This window comes from Pseudonaja textilis, chromosome 4 (assembly GCF_049901715.1).
Source record: "Pseudonaja textilis isolate UNSWEBS1 chromosome 4, rPseTex1.2, whole genome shotgun sequence".
Lineage (NCBI taxonomy): Eukaryota > Metazoa > Chordata > Lepidosauria > Squamata > Elapidae > Pseudonaja > Pseudonaja textilis.
The window spans coordinates 42,361,761-42,386,401 of record NC_141993.1 but is presented as its reverse complement, the minus strand read 5'-3'; the positions used below and the strand labels follow the sequence as shown (position 1 = coordinate 42,386,401).

Here is a 24,641-nt window from a genome sequence, read left to right as displayed (position 1 = left end):
TGAGAAAACATTCACTTTTTCAATGGAATTTTTAACCATCTGTTTACATCAATGTGAACATTTCATATTAAGTTTACAGAAAGAAAATATTATTGAAGTAATTATTCCCATATATTTAAATGTATCCAAACTTCACATAAAGCTCTGGTCTTTAGGTAGCATATGAAAATAGGTAAAATTGAATCATCTGATGCTGATATTGCTGTACTATGCATCTGATATTGTTGTGCTGTATCTATATATTGTGTTGTATAACAGTCATAATTATTCACAAAACATAATAATAGTTTTGTGCTCAGTTGCATTTAAACTACATTTCTAAATCTTACAAAACAAGCCAATTGTACTATTATTAAATTAAATAAGTACAAGTAGTACTTGTTTAGTGACTCTCTTGATGAGCAACTATTCCTGTTATGAGGATGATGAAAAAGTAGCTTTAAGACTGATCCTTGAATGTATGACCTTCCCAGGTCTCTAAAAAATGAAAAGATAAAATAAGATCATAAGCAGAGTCACAATTTCATTAGTGGCCATTTCATTTAACATCCAATTTAATCCTGGCCAAAGGATTAAAAAGTCACATTTTAATCAAAGTATTTCAAAAAGAAGGAAATCCAGATTTGACCTAAACTTCTTTCAAAAAGTTTCATTGTAGCTATTCAAGGCATTCTCATGGTCAGATCAAGGTTTATGAATTGTTCAAGACCATTTTGATTCAAGGTTGAACAGGACAAGCTCTAGTATTGTCTGAACAAAAATGCCATGGTAATTTTTGAATTTTGTAAATCAACATTTAATGAAGAAATAGGACAATATTTTTAGTGATTGTAAGTCTCTTTGAGTCACCTGTAGGCAAGCTGGGTGGCATATAAGTTTAATAAATAAATAACATTGTCTTTACCAGTCTTCAAAGCCATTTATTATTGTTAATAAATTTAAAGCACTTTTAGATATTAAAGAGCATTTTTAAAAAAGTTTGGTACTATATGCAGTATATTCCTCTTACCTTTTAAAGAATTATAATTGCACTGTATTCTTTACATGGTTGAGATTTATCAGCATTAAGTAGACCCTGCGAGGAAGAGGTTAATCCAATTAAACTTGGAAAAAAAAAAGTAAAATTGATAATCTGAATATATGTCAAATGTGGTTAAAGATTATTAAAGTTTCAGACAATTTAAATAATGTGTCAAAAATGCATGGATTATTGCACTACATTTTTCCACATGCCACAATTGTCTATTCTTGCATTTTACTAAATTCTAACTTGCAAAGGAATATCATGCATCCATCTACGAATGTTGCTCTGTGAAACATTATTTCGAGGGTGTAAACCACTCACTAAATCTTTAAAGCCTAGTTAATCTGTTCAGCTAATGAAGAAAAAAAGAAACTTGCCATTACTTGAAAATATCTCACAGGAAGATTTAATTTATAATCAAGGCTTTCTGAACATCTTAAACATAGTTTTAGAGCTGTGAATATTGTGTCTCTTCATTGTAATGTTTTCTCTCACGAATCTTGTTTTATCTGAACTGGAAAGCATTAAGCCACTTTAAAATACTAACCAACTGTTACTCTCCTGAGAAAGTTAACATTATAGGATATACATTTATAATCTTTCTTTAATCTATTCTCTATAGATATGTTGAAATTTCCTAGTCTAAATCTATGGCCAAAGAGTTGTAATCATAACACATTGGAAGGATACAAGTTTAGGAAATATCAGCAGCTACATATTTGGACAATTCCAAATAAACTCTTTCCAGGCATTTATTTATCTTAGCTAAAGACTTAAAAACCCAATCAGCAACACAAAACTGGGAGGTGAGATTTTTTTTAAAAAAAAATTCAAGTTAATCATGTGTTTTTAAAAAAATACTGATTAAATATATTTGAACTATATATAGTAAATACATAGTTCAACTATATTTAAAAAATACTGATTAAATATATTTGAATTATATATAGTAAATACGTATTTCAACTGTATTTAATCATTAAAAAACAGGATTAATCGCTGTTCTCTATTGCATATAATTTAGTGATAAAACCGGATTCGGTACAGTATGCAAGTTATTAGAAATCAAGCTGCATCTACCCAATCCATACAAATCTCTACAAAAACAATATTACTTATAGTGTACCCAATTCTCACAATATAAAGGCCAAACTATGTAATATCCCTATCCTTAGAAATTATATCTGGTTTTTTTTCCCACCTTACAAATGTAAAAGATGGGATTCTGATCCAGATTATGCTGAGATAGGCATAAAAAGAATTTGCTTCTCTATGACATCTCTTATCCAAATACTCCTGCTTACTATTTGCTTAGAGGAAAAATAAATTTCTAATTAAATGAATAATTAAATTAAATGTCATTTATAAAACTGTATAAAATGTAACTGTCTCCTTTGACTTTTATTCTAATGTGACTTAATACAGAAACCAGAAATCCTACCGCTACTCCTGATTTTAGTGAATTACATCAATTTCATAAGTTTAAGTCTAAATTCTAGAGGTTGTTTTAAGGTTTCAGTTACCTGAATATAATGGTAAAATGATATAAAATAAATGTATGCATTCTGTGTTGAATCTTGGCATTCCCAGAACTGCTTGTTCATAGCAACTGTGACAGAAGATAGGAAGCATCTCTTTGTGTTTATTTTTATAGAGGATCAGAATAGCTTTAAGGTCAAATCCTAAATGTTCTCTCTTTTGGTTTTCTATTGGGTTATGCCAATGGAAGAGCTACTTAATTTAGACAATTTTTAGAGCTGCCATATTGCAATTTGAACTCTGATAGCAATTTTTTTTTAAAAAAAAGAAACTATAAGCATAAAATGAATACCACAATAATAGCATAATTGTGCCTGTGGACAATCTAAGCCAGCCCATACAATAACCATACTTTTAAAAAAAATCACATTGATGATATAACCAAATCTCCAAAACCCATGCTTAAGGAAACATCAACATTTTCAAGGTCTTAGAAAATGCCAGCAGGGTTGAGAACAAGTGAATCTGAAGGGCCTGGTGTTCCAAAAGATAGGTGCTTTGACAGAGAAGTCATGCTTCTTGCCACCCTTCCCCCCAAGATGGCACTGTTTGATGGACAAGATTTGAATCATGCCTGTCCTGTCAATTCTAGTAGAATGGACAGGAACACTTGGAAAAATATACCATCCTTTTGGGCACAATGGAAGACTACCAACCCTGGTTGCACTCCTCTTTACTACCAACTTATTATTTGTACTCATGCTGCCAGACTAAATGTGTTGGCACGGATTATAAATACATCAAGTAGTCCATTAATTAATATTGTAATAAATTTAAATTTTTGTTAAGTACAAAGGAAAAATACTCAAGTAATTGAAAGGAAGCATTAATATGCATCAAATAACAGATGACACTATCCCACCTCCATGAAGAGGGTTGAAGATTCTCTTGTCATCAGGGTTGTAAAGTTTTAAAACAAACAAAAACTGGAACAAATTTGTCCATGCAAGATGAGAAGGAAACTTTAGGGAGAAAATAGAAAGGAAAAAGCATCACTTCATAAGATGATCTTATTTTTGAAAAATGCCTCTTCAGTTATTAAAGGTATGGATAAAAGGAGCAACTCACCTGATGGCACAAAATAGAGGTAGAGCGAGAACTTTATCCTTGTAAGGTTATCATCTGGTCTTTGAGTGTGGAGAAAAAGACAGATCAATTCTCCTACTTTTGTAGTACTATACTAAACAGATTGTTCCAGTAAAGAAGGCCAGTGAGTAGGCCTTGCCCTTGAAAATAGGTAATACAGCATAGAAATTAGGATTGTGTGCTACTTCCTTCATTTTTCTCTTTTTATGCTTTGCCCTGACCCAATTTTGTGATGTTTTCTCTTCCTCTTTCCTAGGAATTCCACGGCCTCCACATCCTCCAGATATATCTCCTTATTATCCACTATCACCGGGCACTGTAGGGCAAATTCCCCATCCGCTAGGATGGTTAGTACCACAGTAAGGAGTTCCATTTTTTAATTTTTAATTTTTTAATGTATAAATGTATTTGTGGATGTATGCATAAAAGGGGATGTTTATTATGGTTATTTCCTTTGCCTAAAATGTGCATTTTAAAATAAACAAGCCGGCTGCCAATTTATAACACTGAGAAATCAATAATTTGGTCAATACAAATTAAATGATGGGACATAGAATATTGAGTAAGAATGATGTGATGTGCAGCTTTTAATTTGTTTTAATTTCTGATGATCCATGAAATGTTTATTTCAAATGTTAGTACAAAGTATTGCAAATAAAAATTCCAAGAGAGTTTAATGTTAGCAGTTTGTTAATTTTGAGGTTATTTTTATGATACTTAAAGTTGTTTGTATTCATCCCCAAAGATACATTATTTTCATGTCTTGTAATATTTTTTTATTTTTATGAAACATGTTTCTAACATTAAGAGAGAGTTACATGACTGGATAAGGAAACTATTGATAAAGAAACAAACTGTTTTTAAAATGTGTAAATAACATGAACATTAATCAAGGATTCCAATTTTAATCAGAGCGTTTATTGCCTTTTTAAAGCTAGGTAATGACAACTTTACAGAGGTTCATGAACCTGACATGACTTAGGACATGAGGATCACACTAGAATTATTCAAGCATAATTTTCAGTGTTTTACTTAGTTGAAAACAAAACAAAAAAGGGGGAAGTTATCAAACCTTTTTTTAATGAAACACAAATGTCAACAAGTTAGACAATTTAGTCTAATTATATCAGTAGCAAATAATTCTGGGAACATACTGGTTTCCTTTCTACTACAACATCCTGCTCAAGATAAGAGAGTCTCAATAAAATGTACAAATATTCATATAATTTAGCTGGTCAAATAAACCAGATATTTTAGGCACTATAATATTTCAACATTTTTAGCATGTTTGGCTTTTGCTCATTATTTTCGTGATTTTTGAATTTTCTAATTTTTAGCTTCTATGATTAATAAAATCTACATGGCAAACCTATATTGCATATTTCTGTTACACATTCCTTTGCGTATTAATAATACAAATTATGCAAATTATTTCATAACATTATACAAATTACTATTAATGTGTTTTATTTTCGATAAGTAGAAGGTTGTCAGCTACTTTGCCCAACAAATGGCTTTCATTGTGCATACCTCTATAAAGTTATTTATTATTATATTTTGTGAAAGCCGCCTTCTTGACATTACACAAGTTATTTTTATTTTATAGATGAAAAATATGGTCCAGAGACTGAAAAAAATTAATGATTTTGTTAACAAATGAACAAAGCAATGCATTTCTGTATAGTAGCAAGATTTTTATAATATCAAATACTTTAAAAATATGATAGTTCTACTTTATGCTTTTTTGTCCAATTTACATTTAACAAAGATTTGATCCACTTCATACCAAAACAAATTGGATGTATTTAGGATATTAATAGTACCAACAACAATAACAATACATACCAGACAAAATCTTTTCCATTCAGTTCAAACATTACAGATAAAAAATAACACAGCATAGACAAATAAACCTCAGTCAGAAAAATCTATGAAGCTTTCATAAGAATGTTGTTTGGTGTGTTGCTGTATTTTTTTAATTATTATAATGAGGTATGATTGTCTATTGGTTACCCACAATACTTCTTGGGGACTCTCCCCTGGTAACTCTTGTCAACACTTGTTAATCTGACAAAAGGCTACAAATTAAGCTCTGTTAATTTAATGTTTTCTCACCGAGATCTAAATACCAAAAGAGGCCCAAAGCGCAACTGAAGTCCTTTGATTCACTGTACTTTATTTTGGTATAAATTTACATTCATTATTGTTTTCCTTTGGATGTGTAGCCCTCAATTAGTGTGATGGCTCCATTAAAGCAAGCAAGACTTCGCCTTTAATTATTACAACAAAACACCTAGTTTCAGCTTGGGGAGAGGGTCTCTATTGACATAAGCAGAGGTTATAAAATTTAATTAGCCATTCGTATCAGATTTATGGCATTCAAATTGTTCTAAGTTTCTTTCCTTTGATCTGTTGCTGTACAATGCCCAAGATTTTTTATTCCAATCAAAAGAGAATAAAACTTACTGGGCAGAGAACTTTTTTTTTAAAAAAAACCCATAATTGTTATTTTTTAATCATTTCCTTCCCTATCTTTCCAGGCAAGGTCAGCCAGTCTATCCAATCACAACTGGAGGATTCCGACATCCCTATCCCACTGCTTTAACTGTCAATGCTTCCATGTCAAGGTGAGTTCAAAATACCTGGGTCTAAAATATGGGTCAACTGATACTTCCATTTATTATTCATTTTGAATGACAAAGCTTTGCTAAATCATATGCCTTAATTATACACTAATCTTCCCAATTAATGTGAAAAACTATCCTCCATTGTTTTCTATAAAAAACCCTATAATATATAATGAAATATTGTGATTAGAAGTTAATTTGTTTTAACTGAAAGCTGACTGGAGAAAAGTAGTTTAGTAACCCTGGGATATTAAAAAACCAGGAGCTTATGCTCTTACACATTTTGTTTTCCGAATGTCTTCTTCCTTCTGACATGAGTTTCTTGTGAAGAACAGAAGCAATCTACTTATTGTGCTGTTAGAGGGGTGTTAAAATTTCTCCTCATTGCCAAATATTTTTACTTCAGATAAAAAGACCCACCTGATCCTCTACTGATTAAGAGATACATATTTATTTTCTTTTCCCCAAACTCCAATTAATTCCACCTAATTTTCCAAGAGATGATAGTTTATTTACAAACTGCTTGGTAAGGCTATGTTTAAGTAATCACTAATTGCTCCTAATGATAGTTTTATTCTCTGTTCATCTGATTTTCAGTCCAGTTAATTAAATCGGTGGAGGTTTAGACTCTCCTGATGGGCTGAATCAGCTAATCCATTTTGTTGATGGCTCGTAATTGAATTAGCATGTATTACATAGCAAGTATCTAGATTCAACCTCATGTCTCTGAAGGCTAGACAGCAGAAGGGGAAGAGTCTTAAAAATAGCAGGGATATGAAGAAGTAGAAAGGAAGTTTCTTGGCCAATGGAAAACCAAATAAACAAATTCTACCTGCAAACACATTATTTAGATTCCATAGTCTGTTGTTATTTTGCTATTAATTTTGTATATATGTAAAAGATAAGCAGGGTCTGAACTTTGTTTAATTGTTATCAGTGAGGTAGTTCTATTTATTTTGTTTAGTTTTTCATAAGAGAGGGAAGTGTGAGAGAAAGGGAGACAATATATTCCTTAACTAGGCCTTTATGAAAGAGAGCTAGTTAGAAGGGGTATACAGCAAACCAAATACATTATTGTGATAAGGGGATGACAGAAGTACAAGTCTATTATACTTACAACAGTTATAAGAATTGTATGCTCCTTGCCCTACTCTGGCACATCCTTTGATATTCATTCTATTCAGCAGCAGGGCCAGGACTTCTCAGAATTAAGTGATGGGTCATTATACTTTAAACACCACGGAGAAGCCTAGATTGGCAATTAAACAGCACTTGCTGACACTCGCTTGTGCCACTCTGTGACCCCCTTTAGATTGAGATGTTGAAGCTCGGGGCCCTCAGCCTGCTAAATTGGTCGTAGGCACTTCTCCTGACGAGGGTTGGCTGTGAAATCTGCCGGCATCAAAGGGAGCAAGATCATGTATAAAGCATAATGTGGGTGCACCATGGTTCAGGGGGAAAAAATAAAATAAAATGAGGCAGGAATAGATGAAATGTTACAAGTGCAAGGGGAAAATGAGAGGATAATGACAAACTCAATGCAATTCAAAGAAGAATAGTTGCATGGAAAAATGCATCCCACTGCTTGTGCATAAAATCAAGGCAGGCAGATGACATCCAGTTAACAGAAACATGTCAACAGTGAAATAAAGTGAGAGGGAATAAGAGACATAAGCCCCAGAGACAGCCGGGAACAAAAAATTAGTTGTCCTTAACAAGTTACAGCTCATCATTATATTCTGGCTTGGAGCCATAAAAGCAGACAGGGTATATAATGAGCTACTTAGAATTTTTACAGTGTTTATTGCAATTCAGATAGATGTTGATCTGCCAGAAGAGAGTCAAGGCCAGAGGATCTCACTCTGTCTCTTATATAATGTATAGAGTACTATTCCTTATATACTCAGAGACACAAAGCAAAAATCCATATGTACATAGCAGTTCATGTATCAGATACACAGAGAAGACGTTTAATTTTTTTTATGACACAGTCACACAAATGGCACAATTAATTCACCTGTTGTGTGACTGGGTCATAGCTTTGAAAAATGTGGCTTTTACTATTAATGTGGCTTTTATTATATTGCCATATTGTAATGAATACAGGTAGTCCTTGACTTATAACATTTTGGTTAATGGCTGTTCAAAATGACAATGGCACTGAAAAATGTGACTGATGACTGTTTTTCACACTTAACCGCTGTTCCAACATCCATGTGGTCATGTGCTCAAAATTCAGTAAATGCGAGTCTGTTTTTGCATTTATGGCGGTTGCAATGTCCCGGAGTCATGTAACCTTCTGATGAGCAAAATCAATAGAAAAGCCATATTCATTTAACAATCATTTAACTAACTTAAAAACTGCAGTGATTCACTTAAGAAGTGTGCAAAAAAATGGCACAAAATGGGGCAAACTCACTTAACTCACTTAGCAACAAAAATGTTGGGCTTGATTGCATCATAGATTGAGGACTACCTGTAATTCTGTTGGTTAATATTTAATACTTTTGACACTGTGCCCTTTCATTTTTATGAAAATAAGAAAGTAAAGAATAGCTTCTTTTCCTGGCATTTTGATGCATATACGTACATATTTCAAACTCAACTTTTTTTTTCATCCAAAGTAAAACCATCATTGCGGAATAACACTAAACTCAGAAACTGAATCTTAAGCTTTTTAAAATTAAGCAGATTTTAGGTTTGAAGTTGGGAATTAACATTGTTTTTTAGAACATTGGAAAACCTTGTCTTTCTTCGTTTCACTCTTTTTTGCTTTATCAATGATCTTTACCGTTTTTCCCATTCTTTAAGCATTTTCCTAAATTTAGAGTTTTTCAGACCTTTAAATATATTATTTTTCCAAGGTTACGTGTCAAGACATTTTATCACAAGGTTTAGTTTCATCTCGTCATGACTTTGCCTAAGATTTTCCCAGAATAAATTAGGAAAGAAGTTATAGATAGAGAATACTGTGAATTTTTCCTTTTTATTCACATGGGAAAAATATTCTGTCCTAATGACACTAAAATAAAGAATTCAATGCATTGTTACAGTCAGAGTTTAAAGTATACAGTTTAATACAGGACATTTTTTGGGGTGCTGAAAGCTTAGTTCCAAAATTCCCAAAGGCCATGTTCCCAGGGAGAAATTCTGAAAGATTCCAGGTAGGAGAAGGGTGTATTTCTACATAGATAATAATAATACACATTTTCTCCTTACACAGCAAAATGTAATTGCAACATCATCTGTTTTTAGCACTAGTATAACTAGTTCTTCCCATTCTTATCAAAAATCAGACAGAAATAAATAGCTACTTTTTTGTTATCACTTTGTTTTAGGATATGTCTGGTATGTCTTCATCACCTTTTATTTTTCTTCCTTGTTCATCCAGTTTGGCATAATTTGACTTTCCAAACTTGCTTTTAAAGTTAACACATCTGTATCATTGCTTATCCTTTTGTCTACTAGCTTTTTAGAAGTTAAGAACTATTTAAGATAATACAACCTTCATAAAAATAGATTAGGTTTGGTACTATGTTTTTTCCTTGTGCATCCCTTAGGTTTTGACATTCCACTCAAGAGAATCTACTGCTTATCCATATTTTTGAAGGAATGTAATTGAAAAAACAAGCAAATATTTGTACAAGGTATCAATAAAACTACACCCAATTTGCCATAGTCAACCATGATCCAAAAGAGATTGGACAATTTGTCTGAAATGGTATAGGGTTTCCTGCCTAAGCAGGGGCTTGGACTAAAAGACCTCCAAGGTGCCTTCCAACTCTGTTATTCTGTTAACTCTGTTATTAGTCTTTAATCTGGAATTAAAAACTTTTTCTTTTCATTTTCTGTCCTTTGTTCTCTTCCAATCTCTTCTTCTATCCCATTTGTTTTTATAGATGTCAAAGAATGTGAATCCTTTCTGAGGAAATGACTCATTAGGTGATGAGGTATACCCATGCACTGAAATAAGATCTTAGATGTTTTTCATCGTTTTCCACAAGAGTTTTACCTGTAGAAAATGGATTTTCCGTTTTCACAGACGGAGATAATGTGGCTCTATTCGGTAGTACAGTAAGGTTTTTTCCATGCATTATGGGGGAGGAGGGGATTTGCGCATTCAGCCAGATAGGGGTTGACAATTTCATCCACCTTCTCAGCTCTTCCAAAGGTCCTAGGATAGGCACATTTTCTTGTTTTATGATGTTAAAAATATTGTTACATGATGTGACCTGTTCCAAGTAAAGCTGTCTTTTACAACTTTTTCTATTTACATTGTCAATGCCAATGGTGTCCTAGTGGTACTCTAGATATTGAAGTAGTATATATTCAGATCTAATCAGTGTAGCCTTTTGTAATTGACAGATAGAAATTTTGTCAATTAGATATTTTATAAGTGCGATCCTGGATTTTTTTGGTATAATACCTAGTGGCAATAACCAATGGCATGCCATGACCACTTAATGCCGTGATCTTTCAATTTCAATTTTCAGATTTTGATATCTGCTGCAAATCCTTTTCTTCTATTTCAATATTTCCTGGTATCACCCACCTCAATTATCCACATTTTCTTCTTTTCAACCAATAAAAGCTCGTGTGTTATGAGCCAAGACGTTATCAGTTTGTGTTTGGAAATCTTACAATACTTTAATCTGTACATTTTCTACAACTTTTAGAACTATATTTCCATCATATTTATTAGTGGCAACTTGCATCAATGTTTCTTGGCCAATTTCCCTGAGAGCTCCTGATGATTTAGCCATTTGGCATTTAAATTCCATCAGTGTACAGGATTTTATCTGCTTTATTCTTACATGAACATGTTTCCCTAGTCCCAATTCCTTTGCAAAATGTGTACTAAAAATATTTGTCAAGAAGTGAATTTCCATTTCTGATTTTCCATAATGCTTCAGATCATCTTGATAAAGCAAATGTCAGATTTTATTATCAGTTTTGGCTGCTTGGTAACCAAAATTTGTTTATTATTATTATTATTAATAAAAGTGAGATCATAGCAATGACAAGTAATAAAAATGATAATGTCCAGAAAGATACTTATCCTAATGTTGACAAGGCCAAATGTATTATTATGTTTATCGAATGGTCAGTTGGATATTCAGACTGGATTTTGCATTTTGATCCATCTTTTGAGTCCTTCCTCTGGACCTGCAAGAGGGAGATGGTGTTGCTTGATGTTATTAAAAGTAATGTTGCAGGATGTAAGCTATTCCAAAAATTATTATTATTATTATGGTTGGTGACAACTAGATGTTTAGATTGGATTTGGCATTTCCAAGGATCTGGCATAGGCAGATGTAGTTGTTTAGTGGTATTAAATATATTAAAGATATTTTTACAGAAATATGAGCTATTGAAAGTAAATTTGTAATTAACTTATGATGATTTTGGTGTCCAAGTGGTGCTCCAAATGTTCACAACAGTGTGAAATCACAATTGCCAATTATTACATATTATTACATTATTACATTGGTTTGGTTTTCATGCACTTAAAGCTTCCCAAGAAACTAGGATACTGTATAAGCATAATATATCTATGCTTCCAAGCCTTTTGCAATTAACAGATGAAAATTTTCAGATTTTCTCAGTAGAAAAGCAAGTTGGGAACATTTTGGAAAATGAGTTAAGATCTTCTAGGACTTAAAGATCCAAACAGATAGACCTCTTGTTTACAACATGACTGATATAAATGGGGTTGAAGAGAAGAAAGTCTGGTTCATTGAGGTTGCTATATTAGGTGATGCTAGGATTATGGAGAAACAATTTGGAAAAAAAAAATACCAGGACTTGTAAATCGAAGCTGAAATGAAAAATGTGTAATAACAATGGAAGTGGTGGAGAAAAGGGCAAGGAAAATCAAGAATAGTTTGATACTCAGTGAAAATGAAATGCATATTTTTTGGTCATAACCTACTCATTGCCTAGCCATTTAACAATATACCAGAAGGAAGTGAAATTGAAGATTGGTTAACATCTGGTAAAACCTACTTGATAATGAAAGATACAGCAAAAGAGGCAGTACCAGGCAACTAAATGACAATTTCTTGCTTACCAACAACTTTCAAATCGCTAATTAGTGTGGTGGGCTGAGGCAGTCCAACAGCATCCAATTGAAAACAATTGGATCACTCCACCTAAGCAGAAAGAAAATTGCTCAAAAGATCAGTTTCCAACAAACAAGATCATTTTAAAAAAATTCAAAAGAAGGAAAACCAACTTGAATGTGCAGATAGTGCTCAACTTACAATGGGAAGCTGCACAATCACAATGTTCACATAACAACTACCACAAAAAGATTGTAAAATTGGGCATGATCACATGATGACCTGCTTATTGATTGTCATGAGTTATGACTATAATTGTGGGCTCAATTTTGGTCAGAAGGTAAGAACTACCTTAATTTGGATTGATTACAAGAAGGTATTTGATTCTCTGACGTATGATTAGATAATCAGGTTCCTAGAAATCAAGTCAATGGAAGCTTTGTGCAAAATTTAATGGCAGAATGGAAGACATAGTTTCTGATTAATGCTGATAGATGGAAGAGATGTCAATAGATGAATCATTTAAGCAGAGTCACTATCACTGTTACTGTTTGCACTGATTCAGCTGTGTACAATACTGAACAAATCAGGACATGGCTATAAAGTGTCAAAGTGTTCCTTCAGTTAGCAGGGGATTTAGAGATTAGTTTATAGACAATGGAGTGAGGTATGGAATGAAGATATTTTTGCTTGTATTTTATAAGGCAGTGAAAAGTTGCTAGTGTGGAATATATTTGCTTCCTATGAAGGAGGACATTCTTTAGTACTACAATGGAGGTTAAAGTGGACAAATATATCCCCCTTACCATCAACAGGGAAAAAATACTTAAAACTGAGGTTACTCAGATGCCCTATGGAAATAACATCAAGAGTATGAATGAAGATGGTTACTACAAATACCTGGGCATCTTTCAAGATAACGTCAAGCATACTGAAGTCAAGAAGAAGATCAGTAGTGAATATCTCAGAAGAATGGAAAAGATCTTTAACCTCACTGGTGGAACACCATCAAGGCAATTAACAGCTAGGCAACTCCAGTCGTTAGATATACATCTGGATTAGTAGATTGAGCTTGAACTGAAGTAAAAACCCTGAATAGGAAAATAGAAAAATAACAATAATGAATCATGTCCTTCATCTACAAAGTGATATTGACAAATTCTTTTTTTTAAAACAAATTTTATTAGTTTTTAAAGACAAACAAAACATAAAACATAAGAACATAAAACCTATTTTCTGAAAGTTATTTGTAAATTTTAACAAAGCAAGTAAAACATTATTTTATGCAGCATTGTCACATTTCCTTATAAACACATACATATCCTTTCAAATTTCTCATTATTTCTCCCTTTACTTTTATTCAATTATATTTCTTTTCTATATTTATCTATTTTATATGTTTTTATTCATTATACTTATATTTCTATCTGACTTGTTTTATTCTCTTCTATCTTTTATTCTCAATTATCTTCTTCTAACATTCCTCCAAGGTTTTATTAACTCAATCAAGCATAAACACACAAAAACACAAAACATAGAAACATAAAACTAAAACATCTTTTCTGAAAGTTGCTTAGTCCTGGGTTACAACTCTTCGTACAGACACAAATTCAAATTCATCTTCATTTTATATACCATTCCATATCTTATTACCATTTTCAATTTTCTATATAGCTTCTCATCTCTTTTAAACTTTCTTAGTTTTATTTTATTTATCTCATCTCAGTTCAAATCATAATATTTATTATTCTTTGTCTGTTCTGTTTCCAGTTATCCATTTATCTTTCTTCTTTAAACAAAACTTCTCCTGTACACTAATTGGAGTATGATGCCTTTATCTCTTTCCCCTATATTTATAATACTTAATATAATACATAGCTTACATTGGGATTCTGTTTTTGGTACATTCTAAAATTATACAATATTTTTTATGAGAAAGAAAAAAAGAATTTTTTTATAAGTATATAATGTAGTTAAAATAACTATCAATGCCAATACAAATCTAATCATTAATATTAGTATTCATTTATATCTTAAACACTTTACATGTTACTTTTCAGTTGAATATCATACTTTTTGTTTTCCATAATTATTTCCCCCCACATCACATATTTTAAATCATTATTTCATTAAAATGTTCCCCCTTCTCCTACTTCAAATCTCTCATTTATTTCATTGCCTTCTTTTTCTTCACAAAAAATTTCACTAAAGTTACACAATCTAATCATTAATATTGATATTCATTTATATCTTAAACACTTTACACATTATTTTTTCAATTAAATATCATACCTTTATGGGAACACTTATGCTTTCCATAGTTATTTCCCCCCCACATCACATATTTTAAATCATTATTTCGTTAAAATGTTCCCCCTTCTCCTACTTCAATTCTCTCATTTATTTCATTCCTTTCTTTTTCTTCACAAAAATTTCACTAAATTACACTAAATGTTTTATCACATTTTAAATTACATATTGTTTCTAATTTTCTAAGATTATTTCTAAATACAAATATAAAAATACAATCTTATGCACCTTTCCAGAATCCCTTTTTCAATAAAGTTTACCCATTATCTCTAAAAGAATTTTGTTTCTTTGCATCTTGCTCCCCACCATTGAGGCTTCTCATCCCTTCCTTTCTCCCTTGCTTATTCTTCTCCTTGCCCCTTTTACCCCCTTGTCTCTCCACCTCCGTTTTCCTCTTCTGCTTTCCTCCTTTCTGTTGTTTTCTAACATAGTATCCACTTTTCACCTTATTTTTCTCTTTTTTGGTTGTTTTTCCAAGTCTTAGAGTCCCCTTTTCCTTTTCCTCCTTCTCCTTTCCTTCCCCAAATAGAGTCACTTGTTCATCAAAGATGGCTTCTTCTTTATCCCAGTCATCCTGTTGCGCAGTCAGCTTTTCATAAGTACAGACCGCCATTTCTAAAAATTGAAAGAGAGTGCCAAGAGAATCCTTCCCTTCTTGTTCTTATTTTTTATATTTTTGGTATTCAAATTTCAATTCATCCACAAGTGATGCCATTGTAGAGAGAAAAAGTTTTTCCAAACAACCACTCAAGTGCTTTTAATCAAAGATAGTTCTCAGAAGTTCCAAAATCACCAAACAATCCAAATAGGCTGTTTCTTTTAATACTTTCTCCTTTCTTCACTTTCTCTTTCTGAGGTTAATGTTTAGTCACAAAGTTCCATTTAAAATATATCTTTTAGAAGTCTTGTTAATGTTTAATAACTCTTTAAAATTCTAGGCAATCTTCTCCTTATTTTCAAATTCTGCTCCAATTTTTTTTCCTCTCCCTTCCCACTCACAGCAAAAAAGGTTTTTTTTTTTTTAAATGTTCAGAAATCCTTATCCCTTTAGCATTTAATTACCTCCAATGCGGGTTTTCCGATTTCTCGTATGGTTCCATTCGCTGTCACCTTAGGAAGGAGAGTGAAAAGAAAGAAAAAAAAACTTTTCCTTTTAAAATTCCATTCGCCGCTTGTAAATCTCTCTGGAAACAATTTATCTTTGGCAAATTTCAAGTTCCAGGGTACTTTCTCTTACTTTATCCCGGTCAGCAAAAACCACTTTCACTTTTTCGCGACTCCTCCTGCACTTTCTTTTTCCGGCTGAGATCTTCTATGTGGCGGCCATTTCTGACCGCCGCTCAGCTGCCTTTGGAGAAGGGGTTTTTGCCAGCTAGGGAAGAGAGGTGCGATGTCTCTCGACCCTGCCAGATCCCCCCTGTCTTCGCCACCTTCTACGGAGGTGGCTAGCTCTGAAGCCGGGTGGCTCAGGGCACTTGGGCAGCAAGCGCAGGCAAAAACCGTGCACAGTCGCAGATTCCTGCCTGCCCTGAAGTGCTGCAGACCGGAAGTCACTATCAATCTAGTCACTTCTATCACTGCAAACAAGTTGCCAATGTAACTCACCACTAGATGTCTGATATTGACAAATTCTTATTACCAAGGAAATAGGTGTCCTTGAAAAAAAGATATTGGAAGAATATCTGAAGGACAGTGAAGAAAATGCACTGAACCATAAAGACTTATTGAATGCTAAAAAGATCAACTGACTTATAAGAAAGATCAAATGAATAGTATAATAGGTACATGTAGAGGTAAAGTATTATATGGCTGATACATTAAAAAATAATTAGACAGGAAAGCAGATGACAATAATGGTTAAGAGCGGGGAATGGCTAAGAGCAGGAAAATGGAAGGTTAATCCTGGCTGCCCAAGACCCACCCTTAAGAATAAAAATATATACAAGGCAGAATTGAGAAGACTGCAAATTCTGCCTCTGTTAAGAAGCAAAAGAAACAGTGAACCATCTAATTAGGTGCTGCAATATCACACAGACCAACTGCAAACAACGGCATGACAAAATAGAAACAATGCTACAGTGGAATATCTGCAAGAAATGCTTATTACTTACTTACTACTTACTTACTTATTTACTTACTTTAATTTATATGCTACCCATCTTGCTATCCAAAGTGACATTTGCCTTCAAGCAAGAACTGGTAGGACTACAAAATAAATAAAGTAATAGAAAATGAAGAAGCTAAAGTATCCTATGTAGAATTCTGTAGGCTGTAGAATTCAAGCATTACAAGCATACGCCACAGATTCAACAATTGTTGATAAGAAAGACAAAAAACCCCTAGAAATTGGACATTGAAATACCCGGAGACAGCAGAATAAGAGGGAAATAACTGGGATGGGAGAGAACTAAAATAGAAAGACCAGCAAAGGGAGGTAGGACAATTGTGGCAAAAATAAACAAAGATAGTACCAATATTAATAAACACCTTTGGTTCAATTCCAAAATACCAAAAGAGCATCACTTGAACACCATCAGCATTGATAAATCACAACCAGTCAATTGTAAAAGGCATTTTTATTTGGAATAGTTCACATCCTGTAAGAATATCTATAATATTATTAAACAATAATATCTGCCTATCTGGGATCCTTGGGAAGGATCAAATGGAAAAAATGGACAAAAATGCCCAATCTAAACAACAGAGTGATTATGCAACAAAGCAAAATAATAATAGTATCAACCTTGTATAGTCCCATGGTTCCTTGAAGATCAATTTTGGCCACTTTGGGAAACTCTGCCATAGAGGTAAAAGCACTGTAATGCTATATAGACCATGACATAAGAGTATAGGAAATATTTCTTTTTTCTACACAAGTCAGGATGATCTAAGTCAAAAGCAGCTTTTATATCCCCCAGGATCCCAACCACAATAGGGGCAACCCATAGATGTAGAATTCTACTCCTATATTTTCAAGTGCCATCCATGTTGTAATAATTTTGTATTTTGATTCTGCTTAAAAAAAAACTATTGACAATTGGATTTTCTTTTATAATTTAAGGCCATTAAATTTAATGAGCTTTTGGGAAATAGCTTATTCATGGCATTTTCTTTTTGAAAAGCCAATCTTTCTTTGTCAGGGGAAAGGATGATGCTTATGTAAGGTAGATATTTTGTTCTATTTTGATTGGTACTAGCTTAATTGATCTATTTCTCTGAGCACCAAGTATTTATAAATTGACATATCCAGTTAGTTTATTTATTAAATATAGTCATCCACTCTGTTTCTGTCTCTCTTCCCCCCCTTCACACACACAACACACACAAATACACATATACAGAAACATGAGGTATTAATTTGCAGTCTCCTGAGCTGTTAGACTACAATACCTACATCCTCAATAATCTTGATAATTATATATGCAACATATATTCCAATTATGGATTTCACCAAGTTGTTGCTTAATTTTAAAAAAATTAAAAATTGTTCTGTATGACTTTTTCCATTTCTTCTCTTCTCTTATACAAAGTTTCCCTGCATTAATTTATTATTTAAGTCTGGTTGTACTATTCATGATATATTAGATAGTCAATAGCAAATAATGTGACATAATAATATATACCTGTAGAATATAGATACAGTATCTCACAGAGAGTATATTCCCTCACATTTTGTAAATATTTAAGTATACAACACTGAAGAAATAACACTTGGCTACAGTGTAAAGTAGGAAGTATATAGCTTGTATAACAGTGTAAATGTGCTGTCCCCTCAAAATAATGCAACACATAGCCATTAATGTCTAAACTGCTGGCAACAAAAGTGAGTGCACCCCTAAGTGATAATGTCCGAATGGGGCCCAAAGTGTCAATATTTTGTGTGGCCACCATTATTATTTTTTCTTGGGAATAGAGTTCACCAGAGCTTCACAGGTTGCCATTGGAGTCCTCTTCCACTCGTCCAAGACAATGTCACGGAACTGGTGAAAGTTAGAGAGCTTGCGCACCTCTACTTTCCATTTCAGGATGCCCCACAGATGCTCAATAGGGTTAGATCTGGAAACATGCTTGGCCAGTCCATCAATTTTACCCTCAGCTTCTTTAGAAAGGCAGTGGTAGTTTTGGAGGCGTGTTTGGGGTCATTATGTTGGAGTACTGCCCTGCGGCCCAGTCTCTGAAGGGACAGGATCATGCTCTGCTTCAGTATGTCACAGTACATGTTGGCATTCATGGTTCCCTCAGTGAACTATAGCTCCCCAGTGCCAGCAGAACTCATGCAACCCCAGACCATGACATTCCCACCACATGGTTGTCTGTAGGCAAGACACACTTATCTTTGTACTCCTCACCTGGTTGCTGCCACACACGCTTGACGCCATCTGAACCAAATAGGTTTATCTTGGTCTCATTGGACCACAGGACATGGTTCCAGAAATCCTTGTCCTTAAGTCTGCTTGCCTGCGGGCTTTCTTGTGCTTCATCTTTAGAAAAGGCTTCCTTCTGGGACAACAGCCCTGCAGATGAATTTGATGCAGTGTCTGGCATATGGTCTGAGCACTGACAGGTTGACCCCACCCCTTCAACCTCTGCAGCAATGCTGGCAGCACTCATACATCTATTTCCTAAAGCCAACCTCTGGATATGACACTGAGCATGGGCACTCAACTTCTTTGGTCAACCATGGGGAGGCTGTTCTGAGTGGAACCTGTCCTGTTAAATTGCTGTATGGTCTTGGCCACTGTGCTACAGCTCAGTTTCAGGGTTTTGGCAATTTTCTTATAGCCTAGGCCAACTTTATGTAGAGCAACAATACATTTTATCAGATCCTCAGAGAGTTCATTGCCATGAGGTGCCATGTTGAACTTCCAGTGATCAGTATGAGAGAGAGCGATAACACCAAATTTAACACACCTGCTCCCCCTTCACACCTGAGACCTTGTAACACTAACGAGTCACATGACACCAGGGAGGGAAAACAGCTACTTGGGCCCAATTTGGACATTATCACTTAGGGGTGTGCTCACTTTTGTTGCCATGGGTTTAGACATTAATGGCTGTGTGTTGTGTTATTTTGAGGGGATAGCACATTTATACAAGCTATATACTCACTACTTGACATTGTAGCCAAGTGTCATTTCTTCAGTATTGTCACATGAAAAAATATACTTAAATATTTACAAAATGTGAGGGGGTGTACTGACTTCTACGAGATACTGTATATTCTTATTTTGTGAACTTCAGAACATATGCTTATCTTTGTAATGCTTATTCAAATGTAGTTACATAGATATAGTCACTACATTTCCTTATAAAACAAATGCCCAAAATTTTATTTCCCCAGTGGTAATATGTACTAATATAGCATCTAAAATAAAATATATCTAAAATAAGTATGTGCATACATAATATAATATAAAAATCTATTTTTATATTGCTTTAACTATTGTACTGTTAACATTTTATTATGTGTAAATATAAATAACAAAACAGCCACTTTTTATCTTCAATTTGATTTGATACTCTGCCTTTGGTTTAAATTTCTAATGCTTTATTTTTCATAAATTGCTGCAATTTAAGATGTGTGTTTTATGTTCAAGTGAATGAGCTGTAATTTCATTGTGTTTTCATGAACTAAATTGCTACTTATATATATTAGATTAAAAAACAGTGATTTTACTAAATGAATTCTTTAATTTAATGACTAGAGATACATCATTTTGGGGAAAAATGTATTTTGAACCAGGTTTCATATGCTTTAATAGATATTCTTGCATTTTGTCTTTTATTATATGTATGTACACACCTGTCCCCATTCATTCATTGTTATTCTGACGATTTACACAGCTTTATCTCCTCTAGGTTCCCTCCACACATGGTCCCTCCACATCATAGTTTACATACAACTGGGATTCCTCATCCAGCAATAGTCACCCCAACAGTCAAACAAGAATCTTCCCAGAATGATGTTGGCTCACTCCATAGCTCGTAAGTTGTTGTTATTGTTGCTTACATTTACATTGTTTACATTTATTTTAGTTTCAAATGATGGTCTAATTTGTAGCAAGCAGTGTAGGAAAGACTTTCTATATGCCATTGAGGTTGACATTTTAGAACAGTGGTCACCAACCGGTGGGCCACAGCCCATTGGTGGCCGTGAGAAAATTTTGGTGGGCCGCAGAGAAATCTCACCAGAGCACCCTCCCAAAGCAATTAATCCAGGCTGCGCAGAAACACAAGGCTGTGCTGCCTACATGGCCTGCAGGAACGCTCCCCACCCACCCACTCCTTACCCTGCAAACTTGACTGCTAAGTTGCTATTTTTCCAACCATCATCTGTTCTGCTGTGCCGGGAGATTCAGATTAGCTAGGAAGCAGGAAATGGTTTGATTTCTTGCTTTCCAGCTAGTCTTTAGTTCTTCGGCTCTGCTTTTAAGCACAACCAAACTTCCCTTAGGATTGAATGTTCTGTTATTCAGTGCAGACTCACGGCAAGTAAATTTGAGAAATTGAGCTAGCCAATGGCAGATAGATAGATCACTGAATGATTCTGTGAGCAACTCAATCTGCCTGCCTGCTTTGCCTGATTTTGGGTAAAAGTTGCTCTTTCTTTATATATAAAAAAAATCAATATTTACATACATGTTGTGTTGTGAGTTAATTTTGTGAGTTTGCTTGCTAGTAAATTTTATAAGTTTGTTTGCAAACAAATTTTATATGACAGACTGAACTTGCCGGTGCTAGATAGATAGACCACTGAATGATTCTGTGATTCTGTGAGCAACTTAATCTGCCTGCCTGCTTTGTCTGATTTGGGGTAAAAATTGCTCTTTTTTAATAAAAAATATCAATATTTATATCAATATTTATAATATTTACATACAAGCCATGCCCAGCCAGTCACATGACCACCAAGACACACCCACAAATTAGGCCATGCCCACAGAACCGGTTAGTGGCCCCTGGGATTTAAAATTATGAGTTTGGTGGTCCCTGAGGTCCAACAGGTTGGCAACCCCTTTTTTGAACATAAGATTTTAGAACATAAGAAGCTGTCTTAGACTGAGTTTGATCATTGGACCAATTAGCTCAGTGATTTAGTGATTTTCCAGGGTTTCCAGCATCGAGTCTTTTAATATCCTATTGGAAGCTGACAAGGATCACAGGATCAACTTTTGGCTTGTAAGGTTACACTCAAACACTGACCTATTATCCATTTATTTTAAATTTGTTTACACAAACATTTAGGCTTTAATTAAGATCTCTGTTGTCTCATCGATCAGTGTTTTGTTCATAGTTAATGGATGTCAAGTTTATTTAAACAATGTCTATCTATGTAGATTCTTTACTTAGAGAGTACCTGTGAAATATATAATGTCATGCAAGTTCTGTTTTTTTTATTTCTTGTCAACTGTCTAGAAAACATCAGGACTCCAAAAAAGAAGAGGAGAAAAAGAAACCACACATAAAGAAACCTCTTAATGCATTTATGTTGTATATGAAGGAAATGAGAGCGAAAGTTGTAGCAGAATGCACGCTGAAAGAGAGTGCTGCCATCAATCAGATTCTTGGTCGAAGGGTAGGTAACTAGTCAGGGTATGTATACAAACCTTGTTAGATAAAAAAAGCAAGATGGCTATAATGAAAAGACACAATCCATAAACATACTTCAGGGAGATTATGCCTATCCCATGGAATGTGTAGCCTTTTTTTGACTTTGTTGCTGTAACATGATGGGCTTTTGGCATTTCCTTACATTTTAGGGTAACATATAGATGATTATTAAATCTATATGTAGTTACACTTCTACAACATATATAATCTACACGTGCTATCTAATGTTAATAGATGTGTTTCCCTGATTCACCTGATTTTTAGGTTTAAATGTAATCACTGCCTTGTCATCTTCATTTGCCAACCAAATCTGGTGCCTCCACTCTCAAAAATGTTTGCTGTGCTTTTTTATTTCTCCTGGTTTTTAAAGTACATTAGTGGTTGGATTCAATCTCTGATCCATATTTGTAGTCTATTGAACAGGAACAGGAACATCCCATCCACAAAGTTTTAGACATCAGTGCTGGAATCTCTACATGCAAGAACCCTAAATCTGATAACCATCATTTAGTAACAGAACTAATAATAATGTAGAATTATTCCTACTACTACTACTATTGTTGTGACTCTTAGCCAGCCATGATCCACAGCAACTTCAAGACAAAGCCATGCAGTTGGCAGTGTTTTAGGAACTGCCCATGCCTTCTTTCTAGGGGTGAGACTCACTGGCCCAAACTCATGTTTTTACCATGTTGAAAAGCCATATATCATTGAAAGTATACACTGTTCTTTTTGTTTTTTCTTGTTGTTTTACCTTATCATATCTAGAATGATATGAAAGGCTACAAAATAAAATGTGAACTATTTGAAGGCCATTTTTGCATGTCTCACTCAAAACTTAGTACAAACCTAACCATCCTTGAGGTATTACACCTTTCATTTTTCCTAAATGGCAATTAATTAAATCTTGACTGAAGTAATAATGAAGTAGACTTTTTATCAATAACAAACAATATATCATCCATGTCTATTGATACGTTATGTAGTTTTCTAAGATGTACTGAATATTCTTTTGATGCTTTCTTTTTCTTTACAGTGGCATGCACTATCTAGAGAAGAACAAGCAAAATATTATGAATTAGCCAGAAAGGAACGACAACTTCACATGCAGCTTTACCCCGGCTGGTCCGCACGGGATAACTATGTAGGTGGCTATGTAGGTAGAATTCTTTTCAGTAGTAGAGATTGTAGACAAGTACTGCTGTAATCTGCTGAAGTACGCCCACACACGAAAGACAAGGACTACCAATCCGGTAATTATAGCGGATGTTTCCATTCTGTTGCCAACTCAATTGGATACAATTGGCACCCATTCAATAGAGGTGTGTCAGTAAAGTCTGGTGAGAACAAATTTCTTACAGAATTTATATCCTATTAGACCTTTAATTGTTTTACACGTTACCAAAATGATAGTAACAATGATAAAACAGTTCTCTTTCTATTCTCACCTTCATCTCTTTCTCCAACCCCCCAAATTGAGTGCCTTGTTGCATACCTGTGTGAGAGTATGGTGGAAAGTGGAAGAATGGCTTACCCTAGCTTCAGAGAAGGCAAAGATTTGTTGGAAGTCTTGCTCTCAAGTAGGGCTAAATAAATTATTCCACCCTCTACTGTTTTATATTTTACTTCATTGTACAATTATCTGTCATGATCACAGTTTGTTTAAAATGCTATTGGCTTACCAATTACCTTGTACTGGTTTCTGTTATTTAGCCCCTTTCTTATCTATGTTTCCCTTTGAAAGGTTGAATAGGGAGCTTGTTTGAAGAATGCATCATACATAATCCTGACAATATGTTAACTTTGCTGATACATTGTAAATGAACATTTTATTCTCTAGTATTCATTTAAGCTTGGCTGAAATGGCTGGATATGTATTTTGATATAGAGGGAGGATATGAAGATCTATATCTGATCTATCAGTCTGTGTTCATGATTGTTTATTTTCATATATTTGTGACTGAAATATGAATTTATTTCATAACATGCAATAGAAATCTCCCAGTGAAAGTATTGCATCAGTATGGACCATTTCAAATATGAACCAATTACTTAATAAAACTAATCCAACAATAAACCAATCACACCACTTAAACACTCCAATAAGTGTTAATATAAATTTTAAACAGAGCCCAAATATTTTCACTAGCAGAATGTAAATCGAAAATTAGGAAAATAAGTTTGTACTGTTTATATAAAACTGTTCTATTTTTATCACCAAAAAATGGCTAAACTGCATGGTAGATTTGCATCTGTATTGGGCAGCTATAAAACCCATTTTAAATTAAAAAAAAAACAAATGAATACATTGAAGTAAAATTAGAATGCTAATCTGCCTAAATTCTGAAACCAAAGAAATGAAAATGTGGGGTAAACATCCTA

General features: G+C 33.9%; 1 protein-coding gene across 22 annotated transcripts in view; it reads left to right on the top strand.

The window, feature by feature from the left end:
• Nucleotides 1–24,641, top strand: part of TCF7L2 (transcription factor 7 like 2) — a 220,498-nt gene that overhangs the window by 177,822 nt on the left and 18,035 nt on the right. For 7 of the 22 annotated variants that reach the window (XM_026704782.2, XM_026704783.2, XM_026704774.2 and 4 more), the window contains exons 6-10: nucleotides 3,906–4,008; nucleotides 6,190–6,276; nucleotides 20,493–20,633; nucleotides 22,065–22,224; nucleotides 23,296–23,403. In XM_026704782.2, the coding sequence (XP_026560567.2) occupies nucleotides 3,906–4,008; nucleotides 6,190–6,276; nucleotides 20,493–20,633; nucleotides 22,065–22,224; nucleotides 23,296–23,403 (599 nt within the window). Of the gene's footprint in view, nucleotides 1–3,905; nucleotides 4,009–6,189; nucleotides 6,277–20,492; nucleotides 20,634–22,064; nucleotides 22,225–23,295; nucleotides 23,416–24,641 lie in introns of all 22 variants that reach the window. The other 15 variants (XM_026704785.2, XM_026704786.2, XM_026704777.2 and 12 more) reach the window with 6 other exon arrangements.